The sequence below is a fragment of the Stegodyphus dumicola genome, chromosome 2, assembly GCF_044657685.1.
Source record: "Stegodyphus dumicola isolate Sdum_Otavi_A_Nest chromosome 2, ASM4465768v1".
Classification (NCBI taxonomy): Eukaryota; Metazoa; Arthropoda; class Arachnida; order Araneae; family Eresidae; genus Stegodyphus; species Stegodyphus dumicola.
Genome location: NC_140769.1, coordinates 116,866,923 through 116,894,340, shown reverse-complemented (window position 1 = coordinate 116,894,340; position 27,418 = coordinate 116,866,923). Strand labels below are relative to the sequence as shown.

General features: G+C 31.5%; 2 protein-coding genes across 6 annotated transcripts; both read right to left on the bottom strand.

Moving 5' to 3' along the window:
• On the bottom strand, positions 1 to 26,677 carry LOC146998561 (zinc finger Y-chromosomal protein-like). 5 transcript variants are annotated; one of them, XM_085811074.1, is made up of 4 exons: positions 26,523 to 26,659; positions 13,680 to 13,823; positions 9,137 to 9,273; positions 1 to 726 (listed from the first exon to the last, which is right to left on the bottom strand). In XM_085811074.1, the coding sequence occupies exons 2-4, from the start codon at positions 13,775 to 13,777 to the stop codon at positions 479 to 481; spliced, it is 483 nt and encodes a 160-aa protein (XP_085667200.1). In that variant the 5' UTR covers positions 13,778 to 13,823; positions 26,523 to 26,659; the 3' UTR covers positions 1 to 478. The 5 variants fall into 5 exon arrangements, 3 of the variants coding, with proteins under 3 accessions (XP_085667200.1, XP_085667199.1, XP_085667201.1); XM_085811073.1 differs by lacking the exon at positions 26,523 to 26,659 and adding an exon at positions 15,669 to 15,953; XR_015039539.1 differs by lacking the exon at positions 13,680 to 13,823 and having other exon boundaries at positions 26,523 to 26,677.
• Positions 2,380 to 9,120, bottom strand: LOC146998562 (uncharacterized). Its single transcript, XM_085811072.1, has 2 exons — positions 8,820 to 9,120; positions 2,380 to 8,117 (listed from the first exon to the last, which is right to left on the bottom strand). The coding sequence occupies exons 1-2, from the start codon at positions 8,973 to 8,975 to the stop codon at positions 7,170 to 7,172; spliced, it is 1,104 nt and encodes a 367-aa protein (XP_085667198.1). The 5' UTR covers positions 8,976 to 9,120; the 3' UTR covers positions 2,380 to 7,169.
• Positions 26,678 to 27,418: the final 741 nt, after the last annotated feature.

Here is a 27,418-nt window from a genome sequence, read left to right as displayed (position 1 = left end):
TATACATAGAATATTTTATTTGTATTCTTTGTTCCTGCATAAAAAGAAGATTGTGTAGGTTTTCAGACTGATTTTGAAGGCAATCACTCACAGGTCCCTCTTTTTCAAGAGAAAAAAATAACAATTTTTTTTTTTTGAAGAACAGAGAGCTATGTCCTTGAAATCAACAAAATTTTATTTGAAGTCTATATCAAAATAATGTTGCTGTTTTGCCTATTTATATTTACTTTGGCATATTTCTCTTTGAAAGAACAGTTTATATCTGGGATTTGTTGATTTTTTTTATTCTATATTTATTATAATAAGCTTTTCTCTGAATTAATAATTTTAGATCAAAAGTCAATATCATCCTTTTTTAACATGACTTCATTCTTCATATTTTCCTTCATACAAATTATGCAGTTGTGATTACAACTATATTAAAATCTTTTGAAACTTGAACAAAAAAGCAAGTACCATGGTTTTACATTCTCATTTTTTAAGCAACTGTATTGATTAAATGGGTAGTCAGATGCACCTTGACATGGGATTTCTGTGTAAATCTTTTCTCACATAGTGGGCACTTAAAAGGACGCACTCCAGTATGGACTCGCACATGACGCTTGACACACGTAATATTAAATGATGAGTAGTTACACATAATGCATACATGTTTAGTGTAGTACTGTTTATTGAATAACTCTTTAGTAGAAGTAAATAAAACTTGATGGACTGCAGCACCACCATCTAAAAAAAAGTATATACAATTTCCTATTAAACATTAATCATGTTAATATAAAATCAGTTTGTATATTGCCACAAATAAATTTCATATATGTCACATCTTAAAATTTAAATGCTATTATATAAAAACTTATCATATTAATTTGAATATTATAAATCCATACTATCAAATATTTTCATGCCTAGAAACTTGCCAAGAAGTTCTCTGCGAGTAAGATTATGCAATTTGAATAAAAGTAACATATGATTTCTCTTCTAAATTAATATTTTGAAACTAAGCATTATGTCAAAAAAAAAAAAAAAAAAAAAAAACTGAAAGCCTTCAGATTTTATATTATGCCCAAAAGGGCATTATTTTAATGTTTTGTGTGTTACCTTTATTTATTAAATATCATATTCTTTGCACTTAAACAACAGAAAATACAATTCAACAGCAATATCACAAAAGATTTAAAAATAGCAAAACAGCATATCTTTAGAATTTCCAATACACAGTCTCACGCTGGAGATAAAAATGATTTTTCCGTACAGTGTTGCAATTACTCACTTTGAAATTAACAAGTTTGTTAATCAAAAATTCGTTAAAGCTTTACAAAATTTGAAATAGATAATAAAACAAATTAAATATTAAGACTTCGAAGTGCAGTTGGAGGGCTACGTTATTCAAAATTTGATGGCTCTAGGTACCGTTGTTTTTTCACAATGCAAGAAATATTCATGCATACATGCAGATTCTTCATTATTTAGTTTCTCTAAATATAATACGTGGCTATAATATTTGGTGGCAACAATTTGAAATGTCAATCAATGCAGAGTGAAATGATGCAAAATGCCGTTTTGAGATTAATAGCCCTTTGGGCTAAAAATTTGTCGTTGAACTTTCATTTATGATGAGAGGAAAACAAACGTAATCAAATACTGTTTTGATGTTAGAAACATCTCGCCCAACAGTGTTGGGCCAACACCTCCTTATAGAAGGAAGCCGGGACACTGGATTGTGACGTCACGCGTAGTCGTCTATGTCGAAACCCCGAGAGAGCAACGAAACAAAACAGGCTGTGCGCTAGTGCCGTACTTAACGTTGATTTCACTATTTGATATAGATACTTGGGTGGGATTTTATTCAGAGATTCAATTATATATAATGAATAATTTAATTACTTCAAAATTTAACACAATAAAATTTGACATAAATTTAAGAATTTTTTGTTTCTTATTTCTTGACTTTAATGAATTATACTTCCTTGTAGGTTTCACAGCAGCATTTAAAAAGTTAAAAATCAGCCATACTAACTTAAAAAAGGAATTTCTGACTTTTCCCTCATAATTTAATATTGCTTTATATTTTTCTAATATTTATGAAAAAAACCCAAATTATCTGCATACAAACTATTACTTATCATTTCATTTTTCTTCCAATCAGTAATTTGTCTTTAAAAGAAAATGGTATAAAAATGCACTAAATTGTGTCTATAATATGCTATGTGTCTTGCAAGTTTCAAATAAATTAGTATATCAGAGGTTTGCTTAGCAAATAATTCAATGTGCAATTTAAAATTATTGCTTAAATCTGTAGAACCAATAATATTAGTTGTATATGTACTTAACTGTATTGTGTTAGTTATATAGCTGAACTTGAAAATAAAGATTCACAAGTGAAAAATAAAAACATTTTATTTACAATTTTATGCAAGCAGTCAGCATAACAACACAACACCTAAGTTATAACATACAAATAAGTTAAAACCAGCTGATCTCTTTTTATCAATAAATTATTCAAACTTTCTTGTAAAAATTGAAGCAGAAATCTCATTAAGCATATTGCCATACTAAGAAATCTCATCAATTCTTATTTATTAACAGGTGTGAAAATTTCAAAACTGCTTCTATATTAATTGGGTCTCATCAGAAACAATAAGATGAGACTATGTGACCTTAATATTTAAATTTTGATACTGCAAGTTCAAGTTTCTATTCATTAAATTTCAACCCATTTTGTCTGGCAATTACAAACACCGTTATTAACTTTTTACAACAGCCAATTAATAGTTTCAAAATGTATTACGATACTGCCATAATATGGATAAATATCGGGCAAACACTTGAGAAGACCGTCCATTACCATTTAAAACACTTCAGGTGCACAAATGATATTAAATTTTATACGATGGCTATTATTATTTATGAAGCATATAAAGATACATTCAACAGCAAATGGATGTCAGCATCACCAGTATATGTAAAAACATTTATTGATGTTGTGTAAAGGAAGTGATTATCAGTTAATGTTTCAAATATAGAAAATAATAAAAATGTTTTACCTATGCACCAGTATCCAATTTGAAAGTATCTGGTCACTACATGCAACACAATTTTGTTGTAATTTTTCCAAGCTAAAATCGTGATCTTCTAAGTTACTCGCTATCAGGCTTGTTTAATTTAAGCAAAGAATATATCAAAATGATTTGTCCAGAAAGCCACCAGTCTTAATTATGGGACACCGATAATTTCAAAATGCACATGAAAATCACAGGTTTGTGAAATGAGTGCTCCTAATCAGAGACACCCTTTATTCAGCCAATTCCCAGAATAATAGTAGGAGTTATTACAAACCTGTTATTTTGTCACCATGCTGAAACACATAACTGTTATCTTGATAAAGTAATTTATCATATGGTAACATGAAAATTATACTCAAATGATATAAGTAATGGCCACTTAAAGACACAACATAGACCCTTTTTTACACAACAACAAATTAAAGACAAGGAAATGAATTTTTCAATATTTTTAAGTGTAAAACAGTCAGTACATGCCCATATAAAAAATATAAATTATAATGACCCATTCTCAGTATAAAAGCAGCAGTTACCATAAACTTGTCATCTTGTAAGCATGCTGAAACACAACTTTTATCATGAGAAAGCATTTTACAGTATGTTAACACCAAATGATAACCACTTACTAAACATTAAGTGGTAGCCATTTAAATACAACCCAGATACCATTTTATGCAGCAAACACTCAACAGCACGAAAATGAATTTTTCAATATTATCATCTTTCAAGTGCTCTGAATATAAAACAGTCAGTGCATGTCCATATGAACAAAATTATAATGACCCATTCCCAGTATAATAGCAGCAGCTATTATAAACATACAATTTTCTAATCATGCTGGAAACATATAACTGTTACCTCGATAAAACATTTCACCATATGTTAACACAAAAATTATATCAAAATGATAAGAGTAGTGGCCACTTAAAACATAACCCAGACACATTTTTATGCGATGACAAATTAAAGGCAAGGAAATTCCTTCTTCAATATTTCAAGTCATAGAGTGGATATATATATAAATATATTTATATACGTTTGGTGTGGCCGATTGCAACCAAAATACGAGGTGCACATATACATGTTATAGCAGTCCTATATACAAAATTTCAACGTTCTGAGGCTACTCGTTTTTGAGTTATGTGAGATATGTACGTACGCACGAACGTACGTACATACGTTCGTACAGAAGCCACGAAAAATTCTCTTCAGAATTAATTTTAGTTTAAGTTTTTTTAAGCAGTTTTATAATTTTTTTGAAGGAAAAGAGTATTTTATTCTGTCCTTACGTACAGATATGGTGCAAAAACATCGTTAAATTGCATTCGATAGCGGTCAAAATGGATATTTTCGGTGAAATATGCTGCCTGAAACTTTTCGCGATTACAATACTTCCTTTTTACTTCGTACAAGGAAGTAAAAAGGACATGCCTTCTTCAATATTTCAAGTCATCTAAATATAAAACAGTCAGTATATGTTCATATCAACAAAATTATAATGACCCATTACCAGTATAATAGTGGCAGTTATTATATACATATCATTCGGTAAGCATGCTGAAACATCACTTTTATCAGGAGAAAGCATTTTACCATATGTCAACACCAAACTTATACCCAAATGATAAAAGTAGTGGCCGCACTAAAACACAAACCGAGATACTTTTTTACGCGATGACAAATTAAAAAAAGGACATGCCTTCTTCAATATTTCAAGTCATCTGAATGTAAAACAGTCAATATCTGTCCATATCAACAAAAGTATAATGACCCATTACCAGTATAACAGTGGCAGTTATTATATACATAACATTTTGTAAGCATTTTGAAACATATAACTGTTACTTTGATAAAGTATTTTATCATGTTAACACCAAAATTATACCCAAATGATAAAAGTAGTGGCCACATAAAAACATAACGCAGACACTTTTTTACACAACAAATTAAGGGCAAGGAAATGAATTTTTCAATATTTCAAGTCAATTATAATGATAAAGAATCTTACCATATGTTAACACTAATTTGATATCCACTTAAAATACAACCCAGACACTTATTTACATAGATGCATAGAAATGAATTTTTCGTTACTATTACTTTTCAAGTGATCTCAAGGTTAAACAGACAGCATACATGAGTAGAAAAAAAATAATAAAGAATTCACAATAATGTGTAACAGTAACTGTTAGATGCGAAAATATTTTTTCAACAGAAATAAATCTGAACTAACATCACTAGGCTTTGCAATTAATTTTTTGCGTCTTGTTACATGCATTAAAGTTACTAAACTTACTAGTCTATGAAATACAGCATCATTTGAATTAAAACCTACATTTTTTAAATGTTTAATTGCTAAACACCCATTACATTTTTATTTATGCTTTAAAGTTTTCAATTTGCGCTCTTTTGCAATGCTTTTCTGGTTTAGTGTATCATTCTTTAATTTGCAATAATTATTTAAAAATGTGTTCGTTGATGACCAAAGAATCTGCTTTAACACTTTCTGTGACTCATGAGCTTTAGGGCAATCATCTAGATTTAAAAAAAATGTCATTTTCTATCAGTATGTCTAGAGTTAAGTTACATGCTATATCCCTCTGATTTGCAGAAAATAAAAATTCATTCTCAAATTCTTCAGATACAAGTTTTTGAATAACAACATAATTATATATTACTGAATTTAGTACATCAGGATGAGGATATAGAAGTCCTCTATTAAATCTTTTTATACAAGACTGTCCTTCATTTTCTACAATTAATTCTTTATCAATAGTTAGATTGCCTTTACAAATATCACAGCTTAATAGTTTCACAACTTTATAACTACAGTAACCAGCTATATACATTAAAATTGGTATGTCATTTTGAACATTTTGTATATCTTCATTTGTAATAGTTATTCTTCCTGAGAAAGTGCATCCAATATTTTCTTGCTCCAGAGATTCAATACACAGGTTTTTACAATTTAGATAAATAGGAATTCCTCCATACTTTGATGATTTAATAACAGTTGGCAGAAGACTTTGTAATCTTAATTTTGCTTCAGTTTCATATACTTGTCTTATAGAAATATTATGTTGTGAACCAGCCAGCTGTCTATATTTTCCGAATCTATTCTCTAGGAGATCTGTCTGAACTTTTCCTGGTAAAAAGTAAGTAAATTTTAGCTCTTCAATGCAATACCTTGCCATTTCGAGCAACGAATAGCTAGTATGTGTTAATGCAAAATGTGTTTCCTTAGTTAGTCCACCACTAGAACAGCCTAAAAGTTTCCACTGATCTAACCACTCAAGTAACTTATTTAAATAAATATATCTAACATCATCATTTTGCACAGTTAACGGCTTTTGATACTCATTCATCTTATGGTGTCCTTTAAAGATACTTTTGACATTGACTATTGACCACCATGTAGATATAATTTTAATAAATTCAGCTGTTGTTTCGTAATTTAAAATACTATTTTCTTTACCAATAACCATTATTGCCTCTGCAAGACGACTGTCAAATATTTGTAATGCTAGCTTGACATTTTGTCTTTCCAAATTGGTTGGATACAGAGCTTTCAGAGTCAAACCATAACTATATTTTACAATTCTGCCTGCCTCTAATGAATGGAGACTTTTTATACATGCAAATGCCGCTGTTTCGACCTTGGAAAAATTTTCAAAATTTGGATAAAATAAACATTGCCCAGAAGTTTTTTGATTTATCCAGTTGTTCCTGACACACTTCAAGATGTGCACTGAGTCAATAACAAAAAATAGTGGCCGAGATAAGTCTGCAGGGTTTTTATACACAATACTAATTTTTGGAGGCATACAAAATAATGACATGGCTTTTTTATTTATTGAATTATTGTCAGAGACAACTGCCACAATTCTATAACCTATATTTTCTAAACCAATTATAATTTTCTTAAGATATTGATACAGATCCTCAGCATTTAATGATTTAACTGGTAATATATGTGCCACATCCTTGAAAGGTGATAATAAGCTACATATCATAAAAACATAAGCACTTGTAGCAGCTTTTTCACAGTTGTAGGCCATGCCACACAAATTTCCTCCTTTAAAATCGAAACATGAATTTAAATGCACTTCATCCATCATAATAATTAGTTTTATCATTTTCTTCTAAATCCTTGCACCTTTGTTTAACATATCCTAAAAAGTCATCATTAAATTGCTCAGTAATAGGATTAAGAGAAAACGTTGAACAAATTCTACGAATAGTACGTGGATGGGGAATAGAAATGTAACCTGAATGTCGTAAAAACTTGTATGCATGCGGTGAGATCGAGTTTAACAAACTGCAAAAAATAAGTAAATCTGGAGTATATCGATACTTCTCTTTCTTTACATTTAGTTTATTTACTTGCTCTGAAAGGAAGTTCAGTTCAGTTTCTTTTTCAGGTAACACTCTTTTCAATTCTGAAAGCATATCATCCACAATTTGTATAGAATTCTTAATATATTCTTCATTTTGTAAGTTATGAGACAGACTTTCAACTTCCTTTAGTACTTCTAGAAACATATTTACATTACTAATTTTTAGAGGGAAAACAAATTTACCAATAGATTTTATAGCGATGTTTTTAATATAAACACATACTGTTAAATCCTCATTTATTACTACCGATTTCTGAATTTCTGGAGCTGGGTCACTTAAAATATCAAGTAACATAGTTGAATTTTCAGTATGTACAGTTGTCCAAAATGTTTCTAAAATCTGATGTTCTAGGCAATTATTGAATTCAATTAAACTTTCAAATGATCGTTCATTATCATACCGTTCTTTCATTTTCAAACTTTCTTCTATCTCTTTCTCCAGGTATTTCTCTTCTAAACGAGCTTTCTTCTTTTCTGGTGACATTCTCGATACAGAATTTGATGACATGTAGGATGGGCCATCAGGGAACTGAGAAGGTATGCATCCTTTTTTCAAACGTGGCCTAGAAATTGGGGCTTTAATTAACTTCGCTGATTTCTCACCATACATTTCGATTTCTCGTATTATTTCATCTGATCGAAAATGTAATTCACATACCTATAAAAGAAAATATTCAAAAATCAACTTGTTGTGAGTACAAAAGTTAGATGCATGTTAATATTTAGTAACAGAAGTCAATAAGCCCTATGATTTAAATAAATAATTTGATACATAAATACGAATTAAAAAACCAGTAATATCATTTCAATTACGTGTATAATTTAAGTAATTTGTAAAATCTGGAATGCTCATCATAATGATTACAGCTTTATTTACATTTAAAGAAAATTATATATTTGAGATAATTGTTTACAACAAACACTGGTTACCAAATACAAATAATTACCTTAAATACATCATACCAAACTTTCATATATCATTACAAAAATTTTAAAATGAAACCTATTATGATTACTTAGTAGTTCTTTGTCATATAAATTATGATAAATTTGGAATAACTACAGAATCTGCCTGCACAGTATACTAGAAAGCATTTACAAATTATTGGCATTTATGTAACTACTAAATTTAGAATTATTCCTGTTATATGGAACTTTGTTTCATTCATAAAACTTTGAAGGAAAATATTTTTTTGAAATGATTATAAAACAGGCAAGATTAAAATCTTTCAAACATAAAACTTCTTACCCACAGATCAAAATCTAATATCGTAAGCATAAACATCACACACCTATCAATAAAAGTAATAAAAAAATGTAAAGATACAAAACATAAAAAATGCAGTAAAATTGAACTTACTCTGGTATGTTTAGTAGGTTGAAAGCCATCTTTTCTTCGTAGACTCCTTATCCATTTCATCCGGAGTTCAGTCTCATTTGGAAACTTGAATACAGCCACTTTTGGTCCGTTTTTATAATTACCACGACATGTGGCTACAGCACATTTATGAGGCATCGTATAAAATTATAAAAGCACGAGACAATATATAAAAAAAGCACGAGACAATATAAAAACTCTGTCGCTAACGCAAATAACCACTCTACGTTCGTCGCTCTTGGCTCAACTACGGGGCTTTGATTTTGTTTGAAGGAGTGAGGTGAGTCAGAGACGACTACCTGTGACGTCAGATCTTCCCCTCGCTTCAGTGTCCCGGCTTCCTTCTATAAGGAGGTGTTGGTTGGGCACGGCCAAAGGTTGTGTCACCAGTCCAAAAGGGGCTATTAGTCTCAAAATAGGATTTTGCATCAGTTCCCTACAAATAAAGAATCCCTTTTTAAATTGTTGCCATCATATATTATCACTCTGTATTATTTTAAAGAAATTAAATAATGAAGAATCTGCATGAATGTATGTATTTTCTTTGCATTGCGTAAAAACGATAGTACTCAGAGCTATCATATTTTATCCTCTACCCAAACATATGCATCTGGAAGTCTGAATTTCTTCTGTTACCTATTTTTTAAACTTTAATGAATTTTTTATTAAGAAAATGATATCAAAGTAAGTGGCAATACACTATGCAGATTAAAATATTTTTATCTCCAGCACGACCAATGGGGGGAAAAAAAAATTCTCCAGCATGTGAGACTGTCCACTGGATATGCTGTTTTAAATATTTTCTTGAATTGATTTTTATATTGCATTAAGTGCAAAGAAAGTGATATTTAATAAATTAAGTTAACACGCAAAAAGTTAATAATAAAAAATAAAAAGAGTGTTGTAAGCCATCTTACTAAGAAAACTGAATATTGATATTATAAACTGAGAAAGGACTGGGAAAAAAATAGAAAAATGTGTGTCAGTACTGCATCAGGAATTCTAAAGACACGCTGCATTTAAAATTTTTTGTGACTTTACTGTTGAACTGTATATGATATAAGGGTGAAGAAAATTGTGCTTAAAATAATAAAAGCTAAAAAAAAAAAAAAAAAAGTTAGATGGAGTGAGTGCAACAGCAGACTGTGAGCTTAACGAAAGCACAAGAAACCTTAACAAATTCTCTTGGGACACCGTCAAAATCTGAAACCATTCAGATTTTTTTTAATATGTTTGATCCCAATTCTGGTATTTAGCTGGGCATGACAGTAACTTATGCCCAACCATTGTGTAAGCATGGATTACTTTGTTTCCAGCAGGTAATATTGCAAGTTAAAAAATACTCATGAACAGGTTTGAAATATTGCAGTGCTATGTATTTCAAGAAACTAACAGTCATTGCCTTCAGTACTATTCTTTATACTTTCTCACTGTATATCATTACAAATTAAATTGCTAAATTATGTTTTATAAAAAAAGGAACATGATCATCAACTTACAAATACACTCCAAAACATTATTATGTATTATGACACAGCATAATTGCTTATGCAATGACCAGTTTTGTTAAACGAGGTGTTTTTAAGGTGGAGAGCGAACTCTTTTAATAGAAATAAGTACGCATAATCCACATCTTAATTAAATGTATAATTTGTACTTTAATGTTTTTATTTTGGTGCTTATGAATATAGACATGTTTAGTTTCCCAATAAGATTGTATAAATGATCTCAAAATTTAGCAATCTTACCAATAAGATTAATAAATGTTGAGTAATCTTATTGGTAAGATCAGTAAAATATTCAACAATAAATCTGCAATTGTTATTTAAATAAAATACAATTATTTATTTGTAGGTAGCTTAAATTTATTATTTGCTTATACTAGTTAGCCAAACATCAAGTTTTTTTGGACAAAACTCATATTTATGCATAAATACATATGCTCAATGAAATTGGGATGAAGATCCATAAAGTCTGTGAAACTTCTTGCAGAATTTTTCTGATTCTTTCAAAGTCTCTGTGATAAAAATTACATATATATATACTTAGCAATTCCTGTATTGTGTACAGCTGTCATACACATTAACTTTTTTTTTTCATACTGGAGTATAGTTTTTTTTTCTAAGCGAAATTTATGTATCTGAAATTTTTCAGTAATCTATCTACCTCTCAAAATTGACTGTTTAATAATTTGCTATAATTTTAAACATAGACATTTTAAGACTGAAAAAAAAGTTTAATATCTAGCAGTGAATATATCAGTATTCTATCTAAAAGTTGTTTCAAGTAGATCTAGGAGCAAGTTATTATGTAATTATAGAGTATTATACAGCATATGTAATTTTTCCTAGTATCACATGGTAGCAACTAATATATAGACTTATTTACGTCACAAATACTGGACTTGGTTGGTGTAAATGAACATTTTCTTCAGACACACACACACATAAAATGTTTTTTGGGGGGGGGCAGGTTACTGGTGTAATTTCTCGCATCATTTAAAAAGTTCACTCAATACTTATCTACTACATTTGCATGATTTAATATGTTAGCTATTACATACTCATCATACAAAAGATATCAAACTCTTTTTTTTTTTCGAACATCTCTCTTATAGTTATATCTCTTATATTCAGTTTGACTAATTATTAGTTACATCTTTACATTTAAATACTTTTAGCTCCTCTCTTTTTATCTTGACCATGAATACATGCATATTTGAAGACTACTTAAAATTTAAACATTTCTTTAACCCGCAAGCACACGCACCAATCCGACGAACACGAGAACAAGCGCCGGGTATGTCATACCTGAATAAAAGAATTGTAATTAAAAGTTTGCCGAAAAAATCAATCAGTTTTTTAAAAGAAATTAAAATGTAAAACCAAGTTAATACTTCATTTTAGACAAAATAGGAAACAATAAGGAGAGGAAAAATTATTTACTTACAATTTTTTGAACATTGTCATATGTTCCATATACTTTTGTTACAATTTTCACAAATAAATCTAGTCTTTCTATCTTTTTTCCTGGGGTGCTCGGTACACAACTTAGGTTTTTTGGTGGGTGGTCCATTGTTAACATGTTCATCGGTGGTCAGTGTTTGTCCAGAATCAGGAACCACAGATGCTCGTCGTCGTTCATTTTGAACATTTTCTATTAGCTGCATCCCTAAGGCTTTGAGAAAAGTACTCATCCCGTTCACGAGTGAAATTTTCTTGTATTGAATCAATATAAATATTTGTATTGTCAACTACATGTTTTAACATATCTTCATCGATAAGCAATGACCAGGAATCTAAAGGTGTTGAGACGTCTTTGGAATACTTTGTATTTCCAGGGAGTTTAGTTATAATATTTTTGGCACCAATTCTAACATTCGTCCGGAATTTATTTTTGTTCCATTTTACTCCATTTTTTCCAACATAAAACTCATGGCTACATTCCAGAGTTTCATTTTCTGTTTCTGTATCTGAATCACTACTCTCTATGGGTGAATCATGATTACTACGTTATTCTTCGTTATCAACATCTTCCTCTTCTACACTAAATGAATCCTCATCAGAAGAAACTGTTTCAAGAAGATTTCTCAATCTTTTCATCTCTTCATCGTAAGGAATATACGGCACCATGCTTACAACTCAAGAAAAACCTATACTAAAAGCTTGAAAACGAGAAGTGCAAAGTGACTCACTGAGAAACACGAGTATACGTGTGGGCAAGACATGCCCGAACAATACTGTTCCTAAAAAACCGTTGCACCTGCCACCTCAGGAATTTCCCCATTTAAGTATGTGACCTTGAACTCATCTACACCAAATTTTGTCCTTTTATGAAAGAATAGGCGAGAAATATACAAAAAGAAAAATGCACATGTGTATGAAATACCAGCCGTGTGTGCTCGTGGGTTAAATGCAATACTTCTTCTCTACAACAACTTTAAATCTGTCCTACCAAAAATAACCATTTATTTACACAAATGTGTACTTTTTGATAATTAAGTTATATTCCAAAAAATCTTGATTTCAATGTGAGCGGCACTGCATCATCAGATTGTGGAGTACCTGATGCATTTGAAGACGCATACTTCATCTTCAAAATGTTGACAAAAGGTTATGGAGTGTGTGTTCTTTTTGAAAACAATCAAAGTAGACCCTACGTGAAAGACTGCGTAGCGAATTTTTGCTATGTCTTGAAGAACAGATACTACAGAGGAAGGTTTAAATAAGCTTTTTGTTTGAACTAATGTAACAAGATGCACTCACTCGGTGCTCACAATTCATCACCACTTGTGACTAAAATAAACTGAACAGAAAATAAAAATCTAAAATCACAATAAATTAGGATGGCTAAATGACTGGCTCCTTAGTTACCTAAACTGCTAAATCAGCTGTACACAGCAAAGCCAACACAGCATAAATTCAGACCTAACTCCGCTACTCCTCCTCATGAACTTCTTAAATAATGCTTCTGAACACACTTAGATTTTGCATACTGTGTCATTATAATTTACATTCCAGCAGGAAACTGGAGGGAAAGGAAATTCAAACTAAAAATGATTGGTTAAAATAAAATAAGGTCTTTACAAGGTAACTGAATTTGTGCTGTCAATTAGTTCCTTTATAGTGTTTCCGGACTCCTGGTACACAGTTCATTTCATATGTTCCTATGAGATTAAATGAATGGATTTTAAGTCTGGCTGTCAACAGATATTAGAATAAATCATGGATGGCCTTTCGTTTAGTCAGCTAGAGGTAACATAATGTGATTTAAAACTGCATACTTTCTGAACAAAGCAATGCATTAAAACCATTCCAATGATATTTTGTTTCTTCTAACTACCTGAATAAAACAGTAATATGGTTGCAGATTTCTTCTGGAACATCCTGTATTTGAAGATTAATGAAGCTATCTACTTGAAGTAAATTATTTTCTAACATAATATTACCGTCTGCCTTTTTTGTAGCTAGCTTCTTGCTAAAACACCTGGAAAATATTTCAAAAAAATCTTTTAAAATTTGTGTTGGCTATTTAATACAGAATCAGCTTTTACAGTGCAAAATAATATCTTTACATAAAATCATTACACTTTTATCAAGCATAATTAGGTTAGGTTAATTGATTAAGGCAAAGCAGCTCAAGGGCTATCTGGCTATGGAAAGGAATGATTTTGTGAACTACATTTTAAGGGGAATTGGCTCATACCAACATCACACATGGGGAAAAACCATGCAAACCAACCATGTACCCAGCACATGCACCAGTTTGGCAGGATCCATTATATTATTCACACTAACAGTATCTTTCTGCTAACGTTTGTATATTATTATTACAAAAGCATACTGGGAAAATGCAATCAAAGGCAAGTTAATTTTTTCTCATATTTATACAAATATTATTAAACTTAATAATGCACTAATAATTTTGTTTATCATATAATATTTATATAAATTGATAACATAATATTTAACTCAAATGTATTAGTAAATATAATAAATCATGTTCACTTTATGACTAGCAAATTTTGAAAAATATATACTTTATTTTGTTTTTTATTACTAATTTTAATATATTTTTTTCAGAAACAATGTCATCCCTTTCTAAAAAAATAAAATACTTCACACTTACTCTTCAATGTGGAATTTTGTAATAAAAAGAAGACATTCCCCTAATAACAATACCCATGGCAATACTCATTGAGAGGTGACAACCATGCCTGTGACCATAAATTTCAAACAGTCATTTTTCTAGCAGATACTGGATTACACATTTTCCATTCTAAAAATGTGTCAATGCTTTTAACTCAAACACACATAAATATAAAATGTTGACCAGAGTAATAATAAACTACATATTTATGCTGTGACATACTGTTACATCCAAATTAAGCTGAATAGCAAATGATTGCAGAATTAAAATTATCTTTCATAATACAGTACAAAGTCCGAAATCCAGACGTCCATTATCCGGAATGATCTAAAATCTGGACCTCAAAATCACCAACAACGTTTTCCTCGTAGGCTGTATGCATGCACATTTGATTCCCCCCCTCCGTGCATAATAAAACATCTGGAGAGTCCCGATTCTTAATTTCACTTCGACATTAAATAAAATGCATTGTTATTGAAGAAACAATCATTTTAGCATAAATTTGTATGATCAGTAATTTGGCTCTGGTGCAGCATATCTGCTTGGCACACATCTCAAACCGAAATATTCCACATAGATACATCATTGATCTGACGCCAAACTGGCGAATAATTATTTATTATACTTTCCTTTCATCACCGCATGTTTATCAAAACATGATAACTTGAGCATACCTGCTAACCTCTAAAGATAAAAATTCAGAAGATTTCTCCCCCAAATTCAGAAGAACACGAAGAAAATAATATCATGCTTTGATATAAAAAAATAACAATTTATACAAATAAAAAAAAAGAAAATTGTACACTTACATTAGTAAATCTCAATTAAGTAGTAACTAAAAATTTTATTAGGAAACATAAAACAAGAACTTAATGTTACACAAAAAAATTATTGCAACGAATTTAGAGTGCATTTTTTGGCTTTAGCCAAAAATTCTTTGGAAAATTTCCTGTCATAACAATTAGTTTCCTCATAACATTTAGCAATTAAAATGTTTTCTAGAGTGGTAAAATCCTAGTATACAGTGCAGCCTTGGTGCGACTTTGAAAATTATCGCCAACACCAAAAATGATCCAAAGAACGTCTATATATATATTATACACACATAGTATATATACTATATACGTACTATATACTATGTTTAACTGTATATTTTCTTTGAATGACCCGTTAACTACTCACCGTATACGTCCCGTTTTTACTGCTCATCATATAGTCGCCAAAAGTAGCCAAATCCCGTGTGCACCGGATACTAGGATTAAACCTCTAGAGCTTTTGGTGAAATTGAAGAACGAAACATAGTTTTGTTTTTCTTCACAACACTGAAGACTCTCTCGCACTCAGCATTACTGTGTGAAATTACGAGAATGTGACAATCCACGCTCGCTGAGTAATTCCCTTGCTGCTGAAGCGAACGCGAAAAAATAATCTGGTGCCCACAAAGAAAAGAGTGGGAGAAACAAGTTCAGCCCATTGGATTGGCTGGTTAAGCGGCGAGTTGGGAGAGACTGCAGGTTACTAGATTCGAAATAGTCGGTAGTTGGCGGTAAAACACGATACAATTGGCAAAAATTGCTGAATTGGCGAAAAATTCTAAAATTTTAACAAAAATCACTAAAAACACTTGAAAAAGGAAAAAAAATCGTAAAAAATGGATTACGATCGTAAAATCGTAAAGAGAAACACATTTTCGTAAAAAATACGAAAAATTCGTAAAAGTTGGCAGGTATGCTTGAGTAATGACTCATTTAGCAATGCCTAAATAATTTTTTTGTTAGTAATTGAATAATAAAGGAGTATGGTAATCTTTTACGTTGACAATACGCTTGGAGATGATTACAGATGCAGAAGTTAAATGCGAAAAATTTACCAAAATTTTCTTTCCATATGCTAAAAATAGATTTTGTTGCTGATACTCATAAACCTGCATCAGGCGGTAAGACATCTAGTGCTAGCTCTCAATAAGGCTTAAGTGCATGAGGGAATTTATTTATTCAGAACTCTAAAAAGCTTAAGCATGTGCAAGAAATAGACATAAATATAATATCAGTGCATAAATTTGTGCATATTAAGAGTATGCATGGAATTCACTATGATGCATTTACTAAAACAATACAATTTTGAACATGTTGAAACTTGTCATCATTTAACTAACATATTATTCAGTTCATTACCAACTTTGGTAAATATCGAACACATTTTAGTACCCATAGAAGATAAATATAGATAATCAGTACACACATGCTGTGCTACATTTTTTATTTTCATGTGTTGAATCTGCCAGGTTTGCAGCAATAAAAATTAATAGTGTACATGGTGATTACACTGTTAGTGTAAGGACTGCCCAGAAATGGTTTAAAAAATTTTAAGTTGGAAAAAGCAGCATTGATGATGAACCCCATTCAGGTCATTTCGAACTATCACAGTCAAAAGTCGTTAATCCGGACTCGTCGGATTAACGACTTTTGACTGAAATTCAGAAGAACACGAAGAGAATAATATCATGCTTTGATATAAAAAAATAACAATTTATACAAATAAAAAAAAAGAAAATTGTACACTTACATTAGTAAATCTCAATTAAGTAGTAACTAAAAATTTTATTAGGAAACATAAAACAAGAACTTAATGTTACACAAAAAAATTATTGCAACGAATTTAGAGTGCATTTTTTGGCTTTAGCCAAAAATTCTTTGGAAAATTTCCTGTCATAACAATTAGTTTCCTCATAACATTTAGCAATTAAAATGTTTTCTAGAGTGGTAAAATCCTAGTATACAGTGCAGCCTTGGTGCGACTTTGAAAATTATCGCCAACACCAAAAATGATCCAAAGAACGTCTATATATATATTATACACACATAGTATATATACTATATACGTACTATATACTATGTTTAACTGTATATTTTCTTTGAATGACCCGTTAACTACTCACCGTATACGTCCCGTTTTTACTGCTCATCATATAGTCGCCAAAAGTAGCCAAATCCCGTGTGCACTGGATACTAGGATTAAACCTCTAGAGCTTTTGGTGAAATTGAAGAACGAAACATAGTTTTGTTTTTCTTCACAACACTGAAGACTCTCTCGCACTCAGCATTACTGTGTGAAATTACGAGAATGTGACAATCCACGCTCGCTGAGTAATTCCCTTGCTGCTGAAGCGAACGCGAAAAAATAATCTGGTGCCCACAAAGAAAAGAGTGGGAGAAACAAGTTCAGCCCATTGGATTGGCTGGTTAAGCGGCGAGTTGGGAGAGACTGCAGGTTACTAGATTCGAAATGGTAGTTGGCGGTAAAACACGATACAATTGGCAAAAATTGCTGAATTGGCGAAAAATTCTAAAATTTTAACAAAAATCACTAAAAACACTTGAAAAAGGAAAAAAAATCGTAAAAAATGGATTACGATCGTAAAATCGTAAAGAGAAACACATTTTCGTAAAAAATACGAAAAATTCGTAAAAGTTGGCAGGTATGCTTGAGTAATGACTCATTTAGCAATGCCTAAATAATTTTTTTGTTAGTAATTGAATAATAAAGGAGTATGGTAATCTTTTACGTTGACAATACGCTTGGAGATGATTACAGATGCAGAAGTTAAATGCGAAAAATTTACCAAAATTTTCTTTCCATATGCTAAAAATAGATTTTGTTGCTGATACTCATAAACCTGCATCAGGCGGTAAGACATCTAGTGCTAGCTCTCAATAAGGCTTAAGTGCATGAGGGAATTTATTTATTCAGAACTCTGAAAAGCTTAAGCATGTGCAAGAAATAGACATAAATATAATATCAGTGCATAAATTTGTGCATATTAAGAGTATGCATGGAATTCACTATGATGCATTTACTAAAACAATACAATTTTGAACATGTTGAAACTTGTCATCATTTAATTAACATATTATTCAGTTCATTACCAACTTTGGTAAATATCGAACACATTTTAGTACCCATAGAAGATAAATATAGATAATCAGTACACACATGCTGTGCTACATTTTTTATTTTCATGTGTTGAATCTGCCAGGTTTGCAGCAATAAAAATTAATAGTGTACATGGTGATTACACTGTTAGTGTAAGGACTGCCCAGAAATGGTTTAAAAAATTTTAAGTTGGAAAAAGCAGCATTGATGATGAACCCCATTCAGGACATTTCGAACTATTACAGTCAAAAGTCGTTAATCCGGACTCGTCGGATTAACGACTTTTAACTGAAATTCAGAAGAACACGAAGAAAATAATATCATGCTTTGATATAAAAAAATAACAATTTATACAAATAAAAAAAAAGAAAATTGTACACTTACATTAGTAAATCTCAATTAAGTAGTAACTAAAAATTTTATTAGGAAACATAAAACAAGAACTTAATGTTACACAAAAAAATTATTGCAACGAATTTAGAGTGCATTTTTTGGCTTTAGCCAAAAATTCTTTGGAAAATTTCCTGTCATAACAATTAGTTTCCTCATAACATTTAGCAATTAAAATGTTTTCTAGAGTGGTAAAATCCTAGTATACAGTGCAGCCTTGGTGCGACTTTGAAAATTATCGCCAACACCAAAAATGATCCGAAGAACGTCTATATATATATTATACACACATAGTATATATACTATATACGTACTATATACTATGTTTAACTGTATATTTTCTTTGAATGACCCGTTAACTACTCACCGTATACGTCCCGTTTTTACTGCTCATCATATAGTCGCCAAAAGTAGCCAAATCCCGTGTGCACCGGATACTAGGATTAAACCTCTAGAGCTTTTGGTGAAATTGAAGAACGAAACATAGTTTTGTTTTTCTTCACAACACTGAAGACTCTCTCGCACTCAGCATTACTGTGTGAAATTACGAGAATGTGACAATCCACGCTCGCTGAGTAATTCCCTTGCTGCTGAAGCGAACGCGAAAAAATAATCTGGTGCCCACAAAGAAAAGAGTGGGAGAAACAAGTTCAGCCCATTGGATTGGCTGGTTAAGCGGCGAGTTGGGAGAGACTGCAGGTTACTAGATTCGAAATAGTCGGTAGTTGGCGGTAAAACACGATACAATTGGCAAAAATTGCTGATTTGGCGAAAAATTCTAAAATTTTAACAAAAATCACTAAAAACACTTGAAAAAGGAAAAAAAATCGTAAAAAATGGATTACGATCGTAAAATCGTAAAGAGAAACACATTTTCGTAAAAAATACGAAAAATTCGTAAAAGTTGGCAGGTATGCTTGAGTAATGACTCATTTAGCAATGCCTAAATAATTTTTTTGTTAGTAATTGAATAATAAAGGAGTATGGTAATCTTTTACGTTGACAATACGCTTGGAGATGATTACAGATGCAGAAGTTAAATGCGAAAAATTTACCAAAATTTTCTTTCCATATGCTAAAAATAGATTTTGTTGCTGATACTCATAAACCTGCATCAGGCGGTAAGACATCTAGTGCTAGCTCTCAATAAGGCTTAAGTGCATGAGGGAATTTATTTATTCAGAACTCTGAAAAGCTTAAGCATGTGCAAGAAATAGACATAAATATAATATCAGTGCATAAATTTGTGCATATTAAGAGTATGCATGGAATTCACTATGATGCATTTACTAAAACAATACAATTTTGAACATGTTGAAACTTGTCATCATTTAATTAACATATTATTCAGTTCATTACCAACTTTGGTAAATATCGAACACATTTTAGTACCCATAGAAGATAAATATAGATAATCAGTACACACATGCTGTGCTACATTTTTTATTTTCATGTGTTGAATCTGCCAGGTTTGCAGCAATAAAAATTAATAGTGTACATGGTGATTACACTGTTAGTGTAAGGACTGCCCAGAAATGGTTTAAAAAATTTTAAGTTGGAAAAAGCAGCATTGATGATGAACCCCATTCAGGACATTTCGAACTATTACAGTCAAAAGTCGTTAATCCGACGAGTCCGGATTAACGACTTTTAACTGAAATTCAGAAGAACACGAAGAAAATAATATCATGCTTTGATATAAAAAAATAACAATTTATACAAATAAAAAAAAAGAAAATTGTACACTTACATTAGTAAATCTCAATTAAGTAGTAACTAAAAATTTTATTAGGAAACATAAAACAAGAACTTAATGTTACACAAAAAAATTATTGCAACGAATTTAGAGTGCATTTTTTGGCTTTAGCCAAAAATTCTTTGGAAAATTTCCTGTCATAACAATTAGTTTCCTCATAACATTTAGCAATTAAAATGTTTTCTAGAGTGGTAAAATCCTAGTATACAGTGCAGCCTTGGTGCGACTTTGAAAATTATCGCCAACACCAAAAATGATCCAAAGAACGTCTATATATATATTATACACACATAGTATATATACTATATACGTACTATATACTATGTTTAACTGTATATTTTCTTTGAATGACCCGTTAACTACTCACCGTATACGTCCCGTTTTTACTGCTCATCATATAGTCGCCAAAAGTAGCCAAATCCCGTGTGCACTGGATACTAGGATTAAACCTCTAGAGCTTTTGGTGAAATTGAAGAACGAAACATAGTTTTGTTTTTCTTCACAACACTGAAGACTCTCTCGCACTCAGCATTACTGTGTGAAATTACGAGAATGTGACAATCCACGCTCGCTGAGTAATTCCCTTGCTGCTGAAGCGAACGCGAAAAAATAATCTGGTGCCCACAAAGAAAAGAGTGGGAGAAACAAGTTCAGCCCATTGGATTGGCTGGTTAAGCGGCGAGTTGGGAGAGACTGCAGGTTACTAGATTCGAAATGGTAGTTGGCGGTAAAACACGATACAATTGGCAAAAATTGCTGAATTGGCGAAAAATTCTAAAATTTTAACAAAAATCACTAAAAACACTTGAAAAAGGAAAAAAAATCGTAAAAAATGGATTACGATCGTAAAATCGTAAAGAGAAACACATTTTCGTAAAAAATACGAAAAATTCGTAAAAGTTGGCAGGTATGCTTGAGTAATGACTCATTTAGCAATGCCTAAATAATTTTTTTGTTAGTAATTGAATAATAAAGGAGTATGGTAATCTTTTACGTTGACAATACGCTTGGAGATGATTACAGATGCAGAAGTTAAATGCGAAAAATTTACCAAAATTTTCTTTCCATATGCTAAAAATAGATTTTGTTGCTGATACTCATAAACCTGCATCAGGCGGTAAGACATCTAGTGCTAGCTCTCAATAAGGCTTAAGTGCATGAGGGAATTTATTTATTCAGAACTCTGAAAAGCTTAAGCATGTGCAAGAAATAGACATAAATATAATATCAGTGCATAAATTTGTGCATATTAAGAGTATGCATGGAATTCACTATGATGCATTTACTAAAACAATACAATTTTGAACATGTTGAAACTTGTCATCATTTAATTAACATATTATTCAGTTCATTACCAACTTTGGTAAATATCGAACACATTTTAGTACCCATAGAAGATAAATATAGATAATCAGTACACACATGCTGTGCTACATTTTTTATTTTCATGTGTTGAATCTGCCAGGTTTGCAGCAATAAAAATTAATAGTGTACATGGTGATTACACTGTTAGTGTAAGGACTGCCCAGAAATGGTTTAAAAAATTTTAAGTTGGAAAAAGCAGCATTGATGATGAACCCCATTCAGGACATTTCGAACTATTACAGTCAAAAGTCGTTAATCCGGACTCGTCGGATTAACGACTTTTAACTGAAATTCAGAAGAACACGAAGAAAATAATATCATGCTTTGATATAAAAAAATAACAATTTATACAAATAAAAAAAAAGAAAATTGTACACTTACATTAGTAAATCTCAATTAAGTAGTAACTAAAAATTTTATTAGGAAACATAAAACAAGAACTTAATGTTACACAAAAAAATTATTGCAACGAATTTAGAGTGCATTTTTTGGCTTTAGCCAAAAATTCTTTGGAAAATTTCCTGTCATAACAATTAGTTTCCTCATAACATTTAGCAATTAAAATGTTTTCTAGAGTGGTAAAATCCTAGTATACAGTGCAGCCTTGGTGCGACTTTGAAAATTATCGCCAACACCAAAAATGATCCGAAGAACGTCTATATATATATTATACACACATAGTATATATACTATATACGTACTATATACTATGTTTAACTGTATATTTTCTTTGAATGACCCGTTAACTACTCACCGTATACGTCCCGTTTTTACTGCTCATCATATAGTCGCCAAAAGTAGCCAAATCCCGTGTGCACCGGATACTAGGATTAAACCTCTAGAGCTTTTGGTGAAATTGAAGAACGAAACATAGTTTTGTTTTTCTTCACAACACTGAAGACTCTCTCGCACTCAGCATTACTGTGTGAAATTACGAGAATGTGACAATCCACGCTCGCTGAGTAATTCCCTTGCTGCTGAAGCGAACGCGAAAAAATAATCTGGTGCCCACAAAGAAAAGAGTGGGAGAAACAAGTTCAGCCCATTGGATTGGCTGGTTAAGCGGCGAGTTGGGAGAGACTGCAGGTTACTAGATTCGAAATAGTCGGTAGTTGGCGGTAAAACACGATACAATTGGCAAAAATTGCTGATTTGGCGAAAAATTCTAAAATTTTAACAAAAATCACTAAAAACACTTGAAAAAGGAAAAAAAATCGTAAAAAATGGATTACGATCGTAAAATCGTAAAGAGAAACACATTTTCGTAAAAAATACGAAAAATTCGTAAAAGTTGGCAGGTATGCTTGAGTAATGACTCATTTAGCAATGCCTAAATAATTTTTTTGTTAGTAATTGAATAATAAAGGAGTATGGTAATCTTTTACGTTGACAATACGCTTGGAGATGATTACAGATGCAGAAGTTAAATGCGAAAAATTTACCAAAATTTTCTTTCCATATGCTAAAAATAGATTTTGTTGCTGATACTCATAAACCTGCATCAGGCGGTAAGACATCTAGTGCTAGCTCTCAATAAGGCTTAAGTGCATGAGGGAATTTATTTATTCAGAACTCTGAAAAGCTTAAGCATGTGCAAGAAATAGACATAAATATAATATCAGTGCATAAATTTGTGCATATTAAGAGTATGCATGGAATTCACTATGATGCATTTACTAAAACAATACAATTTTGAACATGTTGAAACTTGTCATCATTTAATTAACATATTATTCAGTTCATTACCAACTTTGGTAAATATCGAACACATTTTAGTACCCATAGAAGATAAATATAGATAATCAGTACACACATGCTGTGCTACATTTTTTATTTTCATGTGTTGAATCTGCCAGGTTTGCAGCAATAAAAATTAATAGTGTACATGGTGATTACACTGTTAGTGTAAGGACTGCCCAGAAATGGTTTAAAAAATTTTAAGTTGGAAAAAGCAGCATTGATGATGAACCCCATTCAGGACATTTCGAACTATTACAGTCAAAAGTCGTTAATCCGACGAGTCCGGATTAACGACTTTTAACTGAAATTCAGAAGAACACGAAGAAAATAATATCATGCTTTGATATAAAAAAATAACAATTTATACAAATAAAAAAAAAGAAAATTGTACACTTACATTAGTAAATCTCAATTAAGTAGTAACTAAAAATTTTATTAGGAAACATAAAACAAGAACTTAATGTTACACAAAAAAATTATTGCAACGAATTTAGAGTGCATTTTTTGGCTTTAGCCAAAAATTCTTTGGAAAATTTCCTGTCATAACAATTAGTTTCCTCATAACATTTAGCAATTAAAATGTTTTCTAGAGTGGTAAAATCCTAGTATACAGTGCAGCCTTGGTGCGACTTTGAAAATTATCGCCAACACCAAAAATGATCCGAAGAACGTCTATATATATATTATACACACATAGTATATATACTATATACGTACTATATACTATGTTTAACTGTATATTTTCTTTGAATGACCCGTTAACTACTCACCGTATACGTCCCGTTTTTACTGCTCATCATATAGTCGCCAAAAGTAGCCAAATCCCGTGTGCACCGGATACTAGGATTAAACCTCTAGAGCTTTTGGTGAAATTGAAGAACGAAACATAGTTTTGTTTTTCTTCACAACACTGAAGACTCTCTCGCACTCAGCATTACTGTGTGAAATTACGAGAATGTGACAATCCACGCTCGCTGAGTAATTCCCTTGCTGCTGAAGCGAACGCGAAAAAATAATCTGGTGCCCACAAAGAAAAGAGTGGGAGAAACAAGTTCAGCCCATTGGATTGGCTGGTTAAGCGGCGAGTTGGGAGAGACTGCAGGTTACTAGATTCGAAATAGTCGGTAGTTGGCGGTAAAACACGATACAATTGGCAAAAATTGCTGAATTGGCGAAAAATTCTAAAATTTTAACAAAAATCACTAAAAACACTTGAAAAAGGAAAAAAAAATCGTAAAAAATGGATTACGATCGTAAAGAGAAACACATTTTCGTAAAAAATACGAAAAATTCGTAAAAGTTGGCAGGTATGCTTGAGTAATGACTCATTTAGCAATGCCTAAATAATTTTTTTGTTAGTAATTGAATAATAAAGGAGTATGGTAATCTTTTACGTTGACAATACGCTTGGAGATGATTACAGATGCAGAAGTTAAATGCGAAAAATTTACCAAAATTTTCTTTCCATATGCTAAAAATAGATTTTGTTGCTGATACTCATAAACCTGCATCAGGCGGTAAGACATCTAGTGCTAGCTCTCAATAAGGCTTAAGTGCATGAGGGAATTTATTTATTCAGAACTCTGAAAAGCTTAAGCATGTGCAAGAAATAGACATAAATATAATATCAGTGCATAAATTTGTGCATATTAAGAGTATGCATGGAATTCACTATGATGCATTTACTAAAACAATACAATTTTGAACATGTTGAAACTTGTCATCATTTAACTAACATATTATTCAGTTCATTACCAACTTTGGTAAATATCGAACACATTTTAGTACCCATAGAAGATAAATATAGATAATCAGTACACACATGCTGTGCTACATTTTTTATTTTCATGTGTTGAATCTGCCAGGTTTGCAGCAATAAAAATTAATAGTGTACATGGTGATTACACTGTTAGTGTAAGGACTGCCCAGAAATGGTTTAAAAAATTTTAAGTTGGAAAAAGCAGCATTGATGATGAACCCCATTCAGGACATTTCGAACTATTACAGTCAAAAGTCGTTAATCCGGACTCGTCGGGACTTCGGCGATTCCGGATTATCGATTTTTCCGGATTATAGATCATCAGTTTAAATCTGGTAAGATGGCATGCAGAAATTACAAAATTAAAAATATGAAACCGTAACTTATGAAATAAAGAACAATTATGATCTAAAGGGTATCAAAATTTACAAAAAGAAAAAGCTTAATATTTATTTGTCTACTTTATTAAACATTTCCTTCAATGTAAGTTGCTTCGTTTCATGTGATAATACTTTCTCTTTAATTCTATTAAACAGACATAATTTCTTGTTTAGTTACAAAGTTCCGCTGTTCAAGTCCTATAATTGCTGTGTTGAGAATACCGCCTAATTTGTCAATCGAAATGTTTTCGTTTTCAATAACCTCTGGGTCACTTTCTTCACTATCGGAAGCGAATTATAATGACGAGGAACTTAATTTAAATCATATCAAAGACGGAGTATATCGAGATGAAATACTACACTTAGTACGGAATTATAAACCAAATAAAATAAAAACATCTGCTCTGAAGATAAGGATAGTGCTGACAGATCAACTTCCTATCCGCAGCGTGAAATTGATAAACAGATTTCGGATTTCAAAACATACTTTCGCTTTGTAGATACAAATTACATATTAGTAAATATATATCGGAAATTCTATTTGACATAATCTTTCTAATCTATCATAATCTAATAATGACGTTTCTGCCCCCCCCTCTGCCGCAGAGCAGCGTGAAATTGATAAACAGATTTCGGATTTCAAAACATACTTTCGCTTTGTAGTAAATATATATCGGAAATTCTATTTGACATAATCGAAAGTTCAAGCTTACTTTTATAAAATTGCTCTAACAGTCTGCAAAATTGATAAGCCGGATCCAATTCGAAGATTAAGGAACGACGCTATCTGCAACATTAACTGAATTAGATAACTTTAGCTTAGCGTATAATTCCGTTACACATTAAACGCGCATGCGCACAAACATATTCGCAGCTGTAAGGGTCTTATGCGCTCTCGTAAACGCCTGTGCGCATGCTTAAACGCGATGCATGCGCAGAAAGTTTGTAGCTTTGAGGTCCGGATTATAGATCATTCCGGATTATGGGTGTCCGAATTAGCGACTTTTAACTGTATAACCAAATCAAACGATTAATTCAGAAGTTTATAGTGAACAACTTAGCCGTCTAAACTCAGAATTGATCAAAAAACACCCACGATTGGTGAATATCAAGAAAGTGTTGTTTCATCATGATAACGTTTGAGCGTACGGCTCGAACAAGGCTGCAAAAAATTAGTGAATTTAATTGGGAGCTTTTGTGTCATCCTGCTTACTCACCAGATATTGCCCTAAGTGATTTTAACTTACAAAACTTTTTACTGGGAAACAAATTAAATTCTAAACAGGATGTACAGAATGAACTTTCAAGGTTTTTTTGCATTAAAACCAGAGTCTCTCTACAGCAATAGCATAAAAATGCTGCCTGTAAGATGGCAAGACATTGTAGATAATGGAGGAAATATATAATTGATTAAAATGTTAAATTGTGTTTTTTTTTATATTATTCAAAAATTTACCAAAAAATGAGCACGAATTTATGGACTGACCCAACAGATAACTAAACTAATACAATTCAGGCTTAATTGTCTCAGTGTGCAAGATAAAATTTAATGGAACAACTTGTCATTAGTTGCCAAGCTCATGATGCATAGCCAAATATGTATAGTGAA

Coding starts and splice junctions, on each gene's coding strand:
- LOC146998562 (XM_085811072.1), bottom strand. CDS start 8,975: ATGCCTCATAAATGTGCTGTAGCCACATGTCGTGGTAATTATAAAAAC. Junction 8,118..8,819: donor AACCTACTAAACATACCAGA/GTAAGTTCAATT, acceptor TTTCTTTTATAG/GTATGTGAATTACATTTTCG.
- LOC146998561 (XM_085811074.1), bottom strand. CDS start 13,777: ATGTTAGAAAATAATTTACTTCAAGTAGATAGCTTCATTAATCTTCAA. Junction 9,274..13,679: donor CATATTACTGTTTTATTCAG/GTAGTTAGAAGA, acceptor CTTTATTTGTAG/GGAACTGATGCAAAATCCTA. Junction 727..9,136: donor GGGAAGATCTGACGTCACAG/GTAGTCGTCTCT, acceptor ACTTTTTTTTAG/ATGGTGGTGCTGCAGTCCAT.